The following is a 14,685-nucleotide window of genomic DNA, read 5'->3' as shown; positions in this document are numbered from 1 at the left end:
AGCCGTTCCTGTGGGAGACAGAGCTGTGACACGGTGGCAGCCAGCTGGTCCTCAAGGACAGCATCCTCCAAGCTCAGCAATAGTCCAGATATCAATTCAATATAAACTTGAAAGGCAAATCAGGGGCACCACAGTGAGTGTTTGCTACTTCAGGAACATTTAAAGGAGAATCAAAGTTACTGTGTGGGCACTGCTGAATTTACTAAGAGCAAGGGAAGACAGATCTGAGATACTCCATGTCCTCTTTGCCTCAGTCTTCCCCAGCAACCTCTGCCTGGCCTCTGACATGAGGCAGGACTCTGGAGGAGAACAGCCAGGACTGGGTGGGGATCAAGTCAGGGGTCCCTGAGCAAACACAATCCTTAGCAGGCTATGGGACAGGAGGGACAAGAGCCAAGGGAGCTGAGAGGGCAAACCAATGTCACAGTGAGGTCACTCTCTGTTGTCTTTGAAAGGTCATGGAGATGGGAGGGATTCTCTGATGACTGGCAGCACCCAAAAGCTGCAGGCACCTTTCAAAGATTCCCACAGGAGGAGCAGGGGGAACTAAAGGCTGCGCCCCAGGGCATGTCCACTCAGATCCTATTTCTGGGTATCTGAAAGAGCAGGTGCCTGGATGTACCCAGGGGAGATTGCACCTGGCCATCTTCTTTGCTTTCCATAACGGAAGGACAGGATTGCTGGGTAGAGGGAGAGCGTGGTATCTTTTACCTGGAAGTCAGGAAAGCGTTCAGCATCATCCCCATCTTGTGTCTAAATTGGGATATTATAGTTTGCGCGGGTGGATAAGTAGGTGGGTAAAAAACCAACTGGACTTTTGGGCTCGGAGAGACATGGGCCGTGCGTAGTACTCTACCTGGAGGCATCTAGCTAGTAGGGACCTGCAGGTGTCTGTACCATAACCCGCCCTGTTTAACATGCTATAATGTCCCAGGGGAGAAGAGAGAGTGCTTTTTATAACATTTGTGGGTGATAGAACATTGACGAACACAGACACTACACTGAAGTTGGGGCTGCAATCCCAAAGTTTCCTTAGACAGGCCAGCAGGATGGGCCAGTAGGAACAGAAGCTAAAGACCTATCCTTGAAGTGGACTAAGGCCCTGCAATGACAGAGGCCAGGGACTGCCTGCGTGGGCAGCGGCTCTGCGGAAGGCTCTGGTGGTCCTTGGGTTTCAACAGGCAAAACATGAGCCATCAGCAAAGGTGGCCAACTGCATCCTGGGCTGTGAGCAGGAGCACAGCCAGTGGAAGGGACTATCTCCCTTTGATCAGCACTTTTGAAACCCCATCCAGATTCCTTCTCTACTTTGTTACCCCCGACGATGACAGAGAGAGATTGGTAAACTGGAGGAAGTTCAGTGGAGGGCCACTGAGGCGGTCATGGCTGGAGCACAAGTGCTGTGAGAAGAGCCTGAGAGCTTGGGTTGTTCAGCCTTGAGAAAGGAAGATCTCGGGTGGACACGCAGCGGCGTGGCTGATTGGGGCTCATGTCTGTGATCCAAGGCACAAGGACAAGAGGCAACGGGCTGAAACCACAAAGGGTCAGACTAGACACAGAGAGAAACTTTTCCACCACGAGGACAGTGCAGTGCTGGAAGCTGTTTCCCAGGGAGTCTGCACCAGCTCTGTGCCAGAAAGGGAGCAAGACTTGCTTAGATAAAGCCCTGACTGATCTGGGCTGGCCCTGCTTTGGGCAGGAGGTAGGTCAAGACACCTGCTGAGGTCCCTTCCAGCCTGAATGAGGCTGTCCTTCCTTCCCCTTTATGTTTTCAGATTCGGGAAAGCTCTCAGGTTCTCCCTGACCACAGGAGTAGTTCATATGAGGTGCTGGGCTGCTTCACAGGTGCCCCCAAACATCCCTGACCACATCTTCTCCCCAACTCAAATTCCTCTATTTTGTTATTCTAGTATCCTCCAAAAAGAACCACCTACCCTTTTAATCTAGAAGCCTGTGACACCTCCCTGCACAGATGGTGGTTGAGGCAAATGCTTCTGCTGTGCCAAATGTTACAGCAGTGGCAACAGCTACCAAAATTTTCCCAGAACAGCCTCCTGGAGAAACTGGCTGCTCATGGCTTGGACGACGATATTCTTTACTGTGGAGCCAACTGGCTGGCTGGCCCAACCTCAAGAGTGATGGTGAATGGAGTTCAATCCAGTTTGCAGCCAGTCACAAGTGGTGTTCCCCAGGGCTCAGTATTGGGACCAGTCTTGTTTAACATTTTTATCGATGATCTGGAGGAGGGGATCAAGTGTTCCTTCAGTAAATTTGCAGAGGACATCAAGTTGATCTGCTGGAGGGTAGGAAGGCTCTGCAGAGGGATCTGGACAGGCTGGATCAATGGGGTGAGGCCAATTGGATGAGGTTCAACAAGGCCAAGTGCCCGAGTCCTGCACTTGGGTCACAAGAGCCTCATGCAGTGCTACAGGCTTGGGGATGAGTGGCTGGAAAGCTGCCTGGGGAAAATGACCTGAAAGATGTCTGTTCACAGTCGGCTGAATGTGGGCCAGCAGTGTGCCCAGGTGAAGGCCAACAGCATCCTGATTGGTATCAGAAGTGGTGTAGCCAGCCGGAGTAGGGGAGTGATCGTGCCCCTCTACTCGGCACCATTGAGGCTGCATCTTGAATACTGTGTGCAGTTTTGGGCCCCTCACTGCAAGACACTGAGGTGCTGGAGCGTGTCCAAAGAAGGGCAACGAAGCTGGTGAAGAGCCTAGAGCACAAGTCCTGTGAGGAGCAGCTGAGGGAAGTGGCGTTGTTTAGCCTGGAGAAAAAGAAGCTGAGGGGAGACCTTATCCCGCTCTACAACTACCTGAGAGGAGGTTCAAGTGAGACGGGGTTCAGTCTCTTCTGCCAAGTGACAAGTCATAGGAGAAGAGGAAGCAGCCTCAAGTTGTGCCAGGGGAGATTTAGATGAGACATTAGGAGAAATTTCTTCACCGCACACATTGTCATGCACACGGCCCCAAGATGAGCTGATGCTGTGGACGTTGCAGTTAAAGAAGAAAAAAAGACGCCGTGGGGCCACTGTGGAATTTAGCAAGAGAAGGTGTGTCCTGGGTTTGGCTAGGATAGGGTGAATTTTCACATGAAGCTGGGAGGGGGCACAGCCAGGCCAGCCAAACTGAAGTAGCAAAGGGCTACTCGATAGCATGCTGATTGTAGAATCATAGAATCATAGAATCATAGAATCATTTTGGTTGGAAAAGACCTCTAATATCATCAGATCCAGCCATTATCCTAACACTACCAAGCTCAACTCTAAACCATGTACCTAAGCACCACATCTATATGTCTTTTGGACACCTCCAGGGATGGTGACTCCAACACCTCCCTGGGCAGCCTGTTCCAGTGTCCAACCACTCTTTCAGGAAAGAAATTTTTCCGTATATCCAATCTAAATCTCCCCTGGCGCAGCTTGAGGCCATGACCTCTTGTCCTGTCATTAGTTACTTGGGAGAAGAGACCAACACCAGCCTCACTGCAACTTCCTTTTAGGTAGTTGTAGAGAGCAGTAAGGTCTCCTCTCAGCCTCCTCTTCACTAGGCTAAACAATCCCATTCCCTCAGGCGCTCCTCATAGGACATGTTTTCCAGACCCCTCCCCAGCTCCCTTGCCCTTCTCTGGACCCGCTCCAGGGCCTCAACGACTTTCCTACACTGTGGGGCCCGAAACTGGACACAGTACTCAAGGTGTGACCTCACGGTACTGAGTACAGGGGCACAATTGTTCCCTGCCACCTTCCGTGTGTCCTGTCTAGTGATAGGATGGGAAAAGGTTATTGTCATGGTCATTTCTTTTTCTGACAGCAGAAATGACACAGCTGGCAGTCAGTGTCGGTGCCCAGCTGAGGGAGGGAACATCAGTGAGTCCTTCAGCCTGTTTGACAGCAGGTTCCCCAGGGAAACCACATGGGAGCCCAGAGGAGGCAGAGAAAGGGCTGCCTTGGGCTGCTCCCCTGCTGCTGAGCTGGGCTGGGCTCCTGGGGTGGGGGGAGCTGCTGGCAAGCGGGCAGCGCTGCAGAGAGACAGCTCTGCCCAGGAGCAGCTCCTGTGCAAAGCGCAGCAGGGCTGAGGGCACTGCCTGTGGGCACCAAGAGGAGAGACGTGAGGCTGAGAGAGCTTAATGCCAGTCTGGAGGGGAGGAAGCTGAGAGTTTCCTGGAAAAGAAATCTTTACACTCATCTATACGGTAAGTCTCTGGGATCAGGGCAATGCAGCTGGTGCTTCTGGAGGGCTATCCAAAACCTGGAACACCCCACAGCACAGAGAATCTTTCACGAGGATTCCAACAGTTTCTCTAGTGTAGAGGAGGAGGACATGCTCCAGGTGAGGGACTCCCTGCTGCCCCACCAGATGCACCGGGCACGATGGCTGCCTTCTCTCAGGGACACCTGCGGGGTGTGAAGGTAGGTGTGCAGGCAGGGGTGCCCAGGGCTGCCCTTCAGAGCAGGGTCCCTGCCCCCCAGGGGCTGTGTGCCAGGGCAGGGACTCTGCTGCCTGCCAGGGTCAGCTCTCAGCCTGCCCAGGGAGCTCCCCACGGCGCTGTGGGGCGACGCTGTGGGTGGAAGGAGTGACCCCCAACCAGGGAGGCTCCTTCTGCTGGTGGGAGGGAACTGCGTGGGTCAGGGCTGCTCCCAGCTCCAGATCACCCCCACAACATTTGCAGAGGCTCCTTCTGGAAACAGCACGTCAAGGAACTGTTCACCTGAAGGGAAGAAACCTGAGCTTTGAGTTTTGTCCTCTTGGTGTGCTGGGTGGGCAGGGAGAAATGGGAATTTATTTCTGCATTGTGCACCAGGCCTTGAGACCCCATTTGTTGTTGGGACTTGTCTGAGCTGCTCATTAGCCCCTGCCCACACAGAGATGCCCCTGGGCAGGGCCCTGCTGCCAGGAGGTGTCTGCAGGGCAGAGCTGTGGACGTGGCAGGTGGGATGGGGTCTGTGAGTGTGAGGAGGGAGGAGATGTGGGGAGAGAAAAACAGGTCCTGGCCCAGACAAGCTCCAGGAAGCAGAGACATGGGCAGGGAGGGGGAGAGAACTGCTCCCAGACACGCTGTGGGAGGGGGATTCAGGCATCTCCCTGCCATGCCCTGCAGTGCAGACGCCTTCCCTGGAGCAACCCCCTGGTCTCCTCACTCACCCAGCAGAGCCTCTGCCCTTAATGTCACGGGGATTTGGTCAGGAGTTGCCTTCCCAGCAACCTGAGCACCACAGAGGAGACACGCTCGAGTGTCCGACTGTGTCTCCCTCTCCTGGCTCTGCTGGCAGGGGGACTTTGGCATCTTCTCCCTGCTGCCCTCGTTCATCCTGTTACACTCACCGGTGTGAGGGGATAAGGACTGAAGTGCAGCTGAGACACCAAGGCTGCATGTACTGTCGTTGTCCTGGTTTCGGCTGGGATAGAGCTATTTCTTCTTCATAGTACCAAGAACAGTGCTGTGGTTTGGATTCAGTACAGGATTTGGTATGAGCAGAATGCTGACAGTACAGTGATGTTATCAGCTGTTGCTAAGAAATCAAGGACTTTTCAACTTCCCATGTCTTACTAGCGTGCAGGTGCCCCAAAAGCTGGGAGGGAACACAACCAGAGCAATGGACCCATCTTGGCCAGTGGAATATTCCACATCGTACAGTGTCATGCTCAGGACATGGATGAGGGTTAGCTGGGGGTCTGGCTCTCTCCCTTTCTGTGACTGCGGTTTCAGGATTTTCTCCTCTGGGATCACTAACCAGGAATGGGCTGGGCCTCGGTCAGTGGGTGGTGGGCAACTGCATTGTACGTTACTCATATATATGCACTATTATTACCATTATGATTTAAATTTTGTTTTATTTCTGTTATTCCATTGTTTTAATCTCAACCTATGAGTCTCCTTACCTTTACCCCTCAATTCTCTCCTGTTCCCTGAGGCAGGGGAGGGTGTGCGAGCAGCTGTCACTTGCCTCTCAGGACCAAGACAGTGTCAGAAGAAGTGCAGCAGAAATGCCAAGGATTTCTGCCTTAAAAGCACTCCTCAGCTGTGATGGCACAACCAGAATAGAATACACAAACCAAAATTCCCTCAACTCGGCTCTGCTGTTGGATGAATCATGTCGGGAGCCACAAAGCTACAAAGATCTTTGATACCAGAAGTGGATTTAATCTCAGACCACTCTGTGTTCCTCTTGACCTCTCACTGGTGGTAAGACTCTGACTCCAGCAGAGCTCACAGCAGAATCTCCTGCTCTCTGGGACACCCTCAGCAAGCACCAACCAGAGCTCACAAAGTTCTTCCTGAAGAGGGAAGGGCAGTTTGGGGGATGTTCTATGAGAAATTGAATAGATCACACCCAGAGACGTCTGCCCGAACTTCTCACTGACTTTACATTTTTGAACAGGTTCCTGTGCCCAGAGGGACAAAATGTCCAATGCCAGCTCCATCAACCTGTTCCTCCTCATGGCGTTCACAAAGACACGGGAGCTGCAGCTCTTGACCTTTGGGCTCTTCCTGGGCATCTACCTGGCTGCCCTCCTGGGCAACGGACTCATCATCACCACTGTAGCCTGTGACCACCACCTCCACACCCCCATGTACTTCTTCCTCCTCAACCTCTCCCTTCTTGACCTGGGCTCCCTCTCCACCACTCTCCCCAAAGCCATGGCCAATTCCCTCTGGAACACCAGGGCCATCTCCTACTCAGGATGTGTTGCCCAGGTTTTTCTCTTTGTCTTCTTCATTTCAGCAGAGTTTTATCTTCTCACAGTCATGGCCTACGACCGCTACGTTGCCATCTGCAAACCCCTGCACTACGGGACCCTCCTGGGCAGCAGAGCTTGTGTCCACATGGCAGCAGCTGCCTGGGGCACTGGGTTTCTCAAGGCTGTGCTGCACACGGCCAGTACATTTTCACTGCCCCTCTGCCAAGGCAATTTTCTAAACCAATTCTTCTGTGAAATCCCCCAGATCCTCAAGCTCTCCTGCTCAGATGCCTACCTCAGGGAAGTTGATGTCATTGTTGCAAGTGTTTTTTTGCTTTTTGTTTGTTTTGTGTTCATTGTGGTGTCCTACATGCACATCTTCAGGGCCGTGCTGAGGATCCCCTCAGAGCAGGGACGCCACAAAGCCTTTTCCACCTGCCTCCCTCACCTGGCCGTGGTTTCCCTGTTTCTCAGCACAATTTTTTTTGCCTACCTGAAGCCCCCCTCCACCTCTTCCCCATCTCTGGACCTGGTGATGGCAGTTCTGTACTCGGTGGTGCCTCCAGCAGTGAACCCCCTCATCTACAGCATGAGGAACCAGGAGCTCAAAGATGCCATCAGGAAACTGATCCAATGGCCCTTATTTCATCAACAATAATCTGCCTCCTTCTCTGCAGAGTGACCAGGGTTTAGCTCAGAGTTTGGGCCAGGCTCTGGAGTTTTTTTCCCTGGGAGAATCAGACTCCCAGGTAATTGCTTGGTTTCATGCCACTTCTCCCAAGGTGTCTGATCCTTGCTGAAGGCAAGACACTGTGTCACCTCTGACCCTTGTAATAACATCTCTGCAATAAAGGGGTATCTCCCCAGTTCAGTGCCTGAAGCCTGGGCTCTCCTTCTGCAGCTGCCACCAAGAACAATCCAAAGGAATGGGATGGTAAAACCATATTTTCTCCTTTTCTTCTCCCTGTGTTCAGGGGCAGAACCTCCCAGTAACACAGGGATCTTTTAAACACAATAACTTGACTGAAAAGATCTCTTCATGGAGTCCAGGAGCAGTGGAGATGGTAGATGAGCTCCTAGTCACCTTCTTGAGGGTACCACAGCTATGAAAGGGCCGATGGCAGATGTCAGTCCCTCTGGAAAGGAATCCGGAGGGATCAGGGGAGGATGGGGGCTTGCCACATGCCCTCGGGGGAGCAGTGAGTGAAGACTCGGACAGTGAAACACCCTCTAAGTCCCACCAGAGTAAACCACTAAATGCAGGTATCCAGAAACAAGGACTCTGCAGTGTTGTGGAAGCCAGTGGAGATGCAGCAGGCTCAGGGACAGAAGACTGGAGAGATGCATGAGCTGCTGAGGAGCTCAGGGCTCAGGTTTTGGTGCTGCCCTCGGGAGCGGGGCTGGCAAGGAGGCAAAATGGGGCAAAGGCAGTCGGGGCGGGAGATCACCTGCAGGATGAGTGCAGGAGAGCCAGAGACCGGCGCCTGCTTCCTCATGCCAATGGCGCCATCTTCAGCCCTGGTGCTGCTGGGGATCTTGAGCCCCTTCAGAGAGGCTGTGGCTGTGGGGCAAGTGCCCAAAACTCTGCAGCACCCTGTGGTGGGCACTGCTGTGGGGCCAATGCAATGGGAACAAAGCAGCCCCGTGCATCAGCCATTTCAATCTCTGGCCATAAAGGCAGCCCTGGGGAGGGACCTGTGCTGCACGGCCATCTCCTTCCTCCTGGTGGTCTCCGTGCCTGTATTAGGGCATGGCCAGCCCTGTGCAGTATCTCTTCTGGCCCACACCTTCCAGACCCCACAGCACAGCTCTCTGCCAACACATACATGGGATACAACTGAGGTTGTGCAGGGCCAGGCCGTGATGGTAGGATGCCAAATGGAGGGGTGTGGTGGGTTGACCCTGGCCAAAATGCCAGGTGCCCACCAAAGCCACTCTATCACTCCCCCCTCCTTAATTGGACAGGGGAGAGGAGAGGAAAAAAAATAACAACAGGCTTGTGGGGTTGAGATAAGGACAGGGAGATCACTCAGCATTTACCATCATGGGCAAAACAGACTCGACTAAAGGAAAAAAATAATTTATTATCAATTAACTCAGAGAGGAGTAATGAGAAACAAAACCAAATCTTAAAACACCTTCCCCCCACTGCTCCCTCTTTCCTGGGCTTAAATTTGATCCCGATTTTTCTCCCTTCTCCCCTGCAGCGGCACAAGGGGGGAAACAGGGAATGGGGGTTGGGGTCAGTTCATCACTTTTGTTGTTTTCTGCCGCTCCTTCCTCCTCAGGGGGAGGACTCCTCACACGTTTCCCCTGCTCCAATGTGGGGTGCCCCTCACAGGACAAAGTCCTCCATGACTTCTCCAATGTGAGTCTTTCACATGGGTTCAGTTCTTCATGAACTGCTCCAGCGTGTGTCTCCTTCATGGGGTGCAGAACTTCAGGAACCAACTGCTCCAGCGTGAGCCCCCCCCCCCTACAGGGTCACTAGCAGCAAACCTGCTCCAGTGTGGGCTTCTCTCTCTCCACGGGCCACAGGTCCTGCCAGGAGCCTCCTCCGGTGCAGGCTTCCCACGGATTCACAGCTTCCTTCAGGCATCCACCTACTCCGGCGTGGGGGCCCTCCACGGGGTGTAGGCAGTCATCTGCTCCACCGCCCACGGGCTGCAGGGGGACAGCCTGCCTCACCGTGGTCTTCACCACAGGCCGCAGGGGAATCGCTGCTCCGGCGCCTGCAGCATCTCCTCCCCCTCCTTCTTCACTGACCTGGGTGTCTGCAGGATGATTCTCTCCCATATTCTCACTCCTCTCACTCGCTGCAACTCCTGCTGCGCAACAACTATTTCACTCTCTTAAATGAGTTATCACAGAGGTGAAAAATGCTGTTGCTGGTTGGCTCGGCCTTGGCCAGCGGCGGGTCCGTCTTAAAGCCAGGTGGCATTTGCTATATCTGACATAGGGAAACTTCTAACAACTTCATACAGAAGCCACCCCTGTAACCCCCCCCGCTACCAAAACCTTGCCATGCAGAACTGTTACATCCAGCTGCAGAAGGGAAGGCCTTGGAAACCTCATAGTGGCCTGCCAGTCCCTGTGGGGAGAGTTTCAGGAAGATGCAGCCACACTTGTAAATTTGGTGCTGTGCAGGAGAGTAATAGGCTAAGGTCAGAGGTTGAAATATTGACATTCTTGGCCAGAGATAAGGAAATAAGGTATCTCCAGAGCATGGGGTGCTTGAGGCTGTAAACAGAACGTAAAGGTCCATGGGCAGGCAAGGCTGTGTCTATGGCTGTGTCTGGAGAGCACGACACTTACAGCAGAGATGAAGCTGGGGCTGAAACTCAGGCCTGGCTTCAATGGCCTCCTGGGCTGATGGAGAGAGGTGTGGGTTGGAGGCCCCAAGGGAGGCTGGTCAGGGACAGGAAGGGCTGTGGATGCTCTCAGGGCTGTGCCCCTGCCCCATGGGATCCTACCTGCCAGTGCCCTCAACAGCCCAGGTTCTCATTCCCTGATACACAGGGACTATGCTCTGCTCCTCTCCTTCCCCACATCCCTCCAGATCTGAGAGAACACCATTTCCAGTCACTCCAAACAAGGCTGGCACTGGTCTTCCCATCCGTGACCAGCTCTTCCTCTTTTGGGAGTAGCAGGTCCAGGCCAGCATCAGACTGGGTGGCCCATCTGGCATCAAGAACTTCTCCACAAGCCCCCTGAGTCTTTGTGCCCTTGAGAACTGGTCCCGTGAATACCAAGGAGGTTGAGTCCCCCAGTAAGTCACGTTCTGCGATCCACAGACTTCCTCAGGTCATTTGTATGAGCCTTTCTCCATTCCTTACCCTGACGCCATGACCTCTAACTCTGTCCTGGGTCTGTCTGGGATGGAGTTAATTTTCTTCACAGTCACACTTATGGTGCTGTGCTATGGCTCTGTTAATGACACAGCGCTGACAACACACCAGTGTTCTGGTTACTGCTGAGCAGTCCCAGCAGAGCATTAAGCTTTCTTGTTCTCACCCTCTTCCCCCACAGTAAGTGGGCTCGGGTAGGCAAAAAGCTGGGACAGCTGACCCAAAATGACCAGAAGGATATTGCATACCATAGGACGTCATGCTCACCAATCAATCTCAGGGAAAGGGGGATGAAAAGAGGACATTTGTGGTCCTGGTGTTTGTCTCCCCATGGCACTAATACCTGTGATGAAGCCCCTGCTTTCCTGGAAATGGTTAAACAGCTGCTTGCCCATGGGAAGTAGGGAATGAATTCTTCATCTTGCTTTGCTTGCACACACAGATTTTGCTTCACCTCTTAAGCTGTCTTTGTCTTCACCCAAGAGTTTTACTGATTTGTCACTTCTGATTCTCCCCCATCCTGCTGGGGGTGTAAGGAGGGAGTGAGCAATTGATTCTGGGTGTTTAGCTGAGCATGAACCAGCAGTGCACTTTGATGGCAAAGGCCAACAGTGTCCAGAGGCAGGGCAGAGATTAGGCCCCTCTCTTCTGCACCATTGCTGCCTGCTTCCTTCAGCACAATGCCTGGCTCTGCCCTGGGAGCACCCTTTGGCTGCCCCCACCCTGTCCACACACCACTTAGCTCTACTTGCATTTTCCTCTCCTGGGCTCTTTCCAGCCCACCTCAGCCCCTCCTCACCTCTCCCCACCTGCCCTCACCTTTTCCCTGCCCTGTCCAGCACAGCAGCCCAGTCTGGACTGGCCCCATAAAATTGTCCACCACAGGGTGCTGCAGAGCTCTGGGCACTCCCCCCAACAGCCCCAGCCCCACTGACGGGGACAGGAACTCTTTGGGGACAGACAGGGTGGTTCAGGATTCCCTTCAGCTCCAGGGCTCAGGTGAGACATGAGGAGATGGAGGCCATCATCCCCCTTTGTCTGCTGCTCTTGTCTCCAACAGATCCTTATAGCCCACTGACAGCAGCCCCTCTGGGCCAGCCCTTCTCCTCAGCACAAGACTCCGAGCCCGGCGGCTCCCCAGACTGCTCCTGCAGCCCCAGTGACAGAGCAGCCTGCCCCAACCTGCTGAGTGGAGAAATCAGTATCTTTTTAACATTTATTGCCCTCATAATTACAGAATTCCTCCTTTTCTCTTGTCCAGGGTTGTCCCTGCCCTCAGAGAGCCTTTCCACAGAGAAGTGTGTCCCTGCTGGCCTGGATGGCTGATCCTGCGCCCTCCACATGCTCCCCACATGGCCTCAATTTGTGGTGCTGCTCTGCAGGGTGAGGGGTTTCAGGGGTCCGAAAGCCATGGGAAGACAGTCCCAGGTCAATCCCTGTCAATCATGGACAATCTCCAGGGTCACTGGGCACCCACAGGTCAAGTTTCAGCACCGGCACTTTCCTAACACATCACCCCGTACACTCCTCCCCTGAGCCCATGAAGAACCCAAGCACAGCAGCGCAGCCTCATGGTGGGTATTTCTTCAGCCTGTTCCTAATTGCAGCTTTGGAAGAAGACCTCCAACCTCTCGACATGAGCACTGAGGAAATGCCCTTTTATTACAGAGATACAGCACAGCAGACCAGCTCTACCGTTGTGCCAATCACAGGTCCAAAGGCCTCTGGGTCAGACAGGCTGGGTTCCTGCTTTTGGAGAAGTGGAGTGGCTTCAGACGTTCCTGAGCAAAGAGAGTTCTCCTGGGTGAAATGCCCAAAGCACAGGAGGTTGCTGAGATAAAGGGAAATCACTTGTGAAAAGCCATGGGCAGCTCATTGCTGCTGACAGACAAGTGATTGAAAATGTTTCCTCAGGGCACCCTTGAGCTCCTGGTTCCTCATGCTGTAGATGAGGGGGTTGACTGCTGGAGGCACCACTGAGTACAGAAATGACACCACAATATCCAGGGATGGGGAGGAGATGGAGGGGGGCTTCAGGTAGGCAAACATGGCGGTGCTGACAAGCAGGGAGACCACGGCCAGGTGAGGGAGGCAGGTGGAAAAGGCTTTGTGGCGTCCCTGCTCCGAGGGGATCCTCAGCACGGCCCTGAAGATCTGCACGTAGGACACCACAATGAACACAAAACACCCAAAGGCTAAACAGACACTAACCACAAGAAGTCCATCTTCACTCTTGTAGCAGTGCGAGCAGGAGAGCTTGAGGATCTGTGGAACTTCACAGAAGAACTGGTCCACAGCATTGCCCTGGCAGAGGGGCAGTGAAAATGTACTGGCCGTGTGCAGCACAGCCTTGAGAAACCCACTGCCCCAGGCAGCTGCTGCCATGTGGACACAAGCTCTGCTGCCCAGGAGGGTCCCGTAGTGCAGGGGGTTGCAGATGGCCACGTAGCGGTCGTAGGCCATGACTGTGAGAAGATAAAGCTCTGTTGAAATGAGAAAGAGAAATAGAAAGACTTGGGCAACGCATCCCGAGTAGGAGATGGCCCTGGTGTTCCAGAGGGAATTGGCCATGGCTTTGGGGAGAGTGATGGAGAGGGAGCCCAGGTCAAGGAGGGAGAGGTTGAGGAGGAAGAAGTACATGGGGGTGTGGAGGTGGTGGTCACAAACTACAGTGGTGATGATGAGTCCGTTGCCCAGGAGGGCAGCCAGGTAGATGCCCAGGAAGAGCCCGACGGTCAAGACCTGCAGCTTCCGCGTGTCTGCAAATGCCATGAGGAGGAAGTGGGTGATGCAGCTGCTGTTGGACATTATTTCACTGCAGGAATGAGAGACTGTTGAAAGAGGAGAAGACATTGACAAGTGATGACAGATTTTTCTGAGCCAGTCTCATGACATTTCTCACTGATACCCGCCACAATGACTTCTCTTACTTTTGGGGGAACTTCTTTCATTTCCTTTTTGTGAGGTCAGGATTGACGAGCAGTGGCTCTGCCCATGGGCTCCAGACAAGTCAGACCTGTGCTATTGCAGTGGTGACAAACAGCCCGTGCATTCGGTAGGTGTTCCTGGCAATGGGTGCCTTCAGTCCAGTGAGAGGTATTTGTCTCAGTGACCATGTGACAATTGTCCCTATTTATTCCGGTGCATTGGAGTCAGCACCCAGACCAGCTGTGTCTGAGAGGGAAGAGCCCAGGGAGGGACCCAGCCCTTCCAACTCTGCTCTCCTGAACGACAAATCTGGGTCGGAATCACTCACGGCAGACACAGAACCTTTCTGACAGCCATTTTCCATCTCCAGGCTCTCTCCAGACATGCTAACAGCAGAGTGCCTGTGGGGGAGAATGGGGCTGTCACCTCCTCCCATCCTCCCCTGCTAAAGTGCCTCCAGCACGGGGGAAGGGGACTTCAAGATCCTTACCCTAGGGAGATGCTCAGTTGCTTGAAAGGCAGTGCCCAGCATCTCCTGAAGGGAGACTCAACCTGTTTCCAAGTCTCACACTACATTGCCCAGAGGCCCCCAGGAACAGTGTCTCAAATGAATCTGAGATACTTCAACAATCGCCCCAAACCCCGGGGCTTTGAAAAGCAAGAAAAGGAACAGCTGGAATAGGAGAAAAAAATGCAGAGCAGTACCCTGGTCATTCTGCAAATAATGAACAGGAGAGGAAGACAGCTGGCACTTGGGAAAGCCTTCTCCTTACACAGCAGAGCACAGCACCTCCATGTTGGTGACACCTCAGGCCAGTTGCTCTCAGTCCCTTTTCTCAGCTGAAGGAAAAGATTTATGTGTCAGGAGAGAAACATCTTTGCTGGCGTTCTGTCCTTCCACCCAGAGCTTCTCCCCACATCTCCACGAGGAGTTCCTGAAGCAGGATGAGTTCTGACTCTGGCTGATGACAGAGTTCCTGCCCCTGGTCAGAGCCTCCCTGGGTGAAGAGGCACTGCTTGGAAGGACAGCCCTGGGCAACCTATACTGCACAACACATTCACACCCTCAAGCCATCACCACCGGGTTTCACACCCCACAGCCATCCCCACCAGAAGGCAGCCGTCATGCCCTGTCCCTCTCACACTGCACCAGGGAAGCCCTGCTCTGCAGCCCGTCTTCCTCTTCTACATCACAGACAGATCCCAGAGGTTGGACACATCCAGGA

The 14,685-nt window shown here is 53.6% G+C and overlaps 2 protein-coding genes across 2 annotated transcripts; one reads left to right on the top strand and one right to left on the bottom strand.

Annotated features, from left to right (window-relative positions):
- Window positions 1-6,573: 6,573 nt before the first annotated feature.
- LOC147412396 (olfactory receptor 14C36-like) lies at window positions 6,574-7,341 on the top strand. The gene has a single exon (XM_086481386.1). The coding sequence runs from the start codon at window positions 6,574-6,576 to the stop codon at window positions 7,339-7,341; it is 768 nt and encodes a 255-aa protein (XP_086337512.1).
- A 5,062-nt stretch (window positions 7,342-12,403) lies between these two features.
- LOC147412395 (olfactory receptor 14A16-like) lies at window positions 12,404-13,339 on the bottom strand. Its single transcript, XM_086481385.1, has one exon. It carries the CDS (start codon window positions 13,337-13,339, stop codon window positions 12,404-12,406), a length of 936 nt encoding a protein of 311 aa, XP_086337511.1.
- Between the last annotated feature and the right edge of the window lie 1,346 nt (window positions 13,340-14,685).

This window comes from Leptosomus discolor, unplaced genomic scaffold, assembly GCF_034619465.1.
Source record: "Leptosomus discolor isolate bLepDis1 unplaced genomic scaffold, bLepDis1.hap2 HAP2_SCAFFOLD_41, whole genome shotgun sequence".
Classification (NCBI taxonomy): Eukaryota; Metazoa; Chordata; class Aves; order Leptosomiformes; family Leptosomidae; genus Leptosomus; species Leptosomus discolor.
This window is presented reverse-complemented; position numbering and strand designations above follow the sequence as displayed.

Coding starts and splice junctions, on each gene's coding strand:
- LOC147412395 (XM_086481385.1), bottom strand. CDS start 13,339: ATGTCCAACAGCAGCTGCATCACCCACTTCCTCCTCATGGCATTTGCA.
- LOC147412396 (XM_086481386.1), top strand. CDS start 6,574: ATGTACTTCTTCCTCCTCAACCTCTCCCTTCTTGACCTGGGCTCCCTC.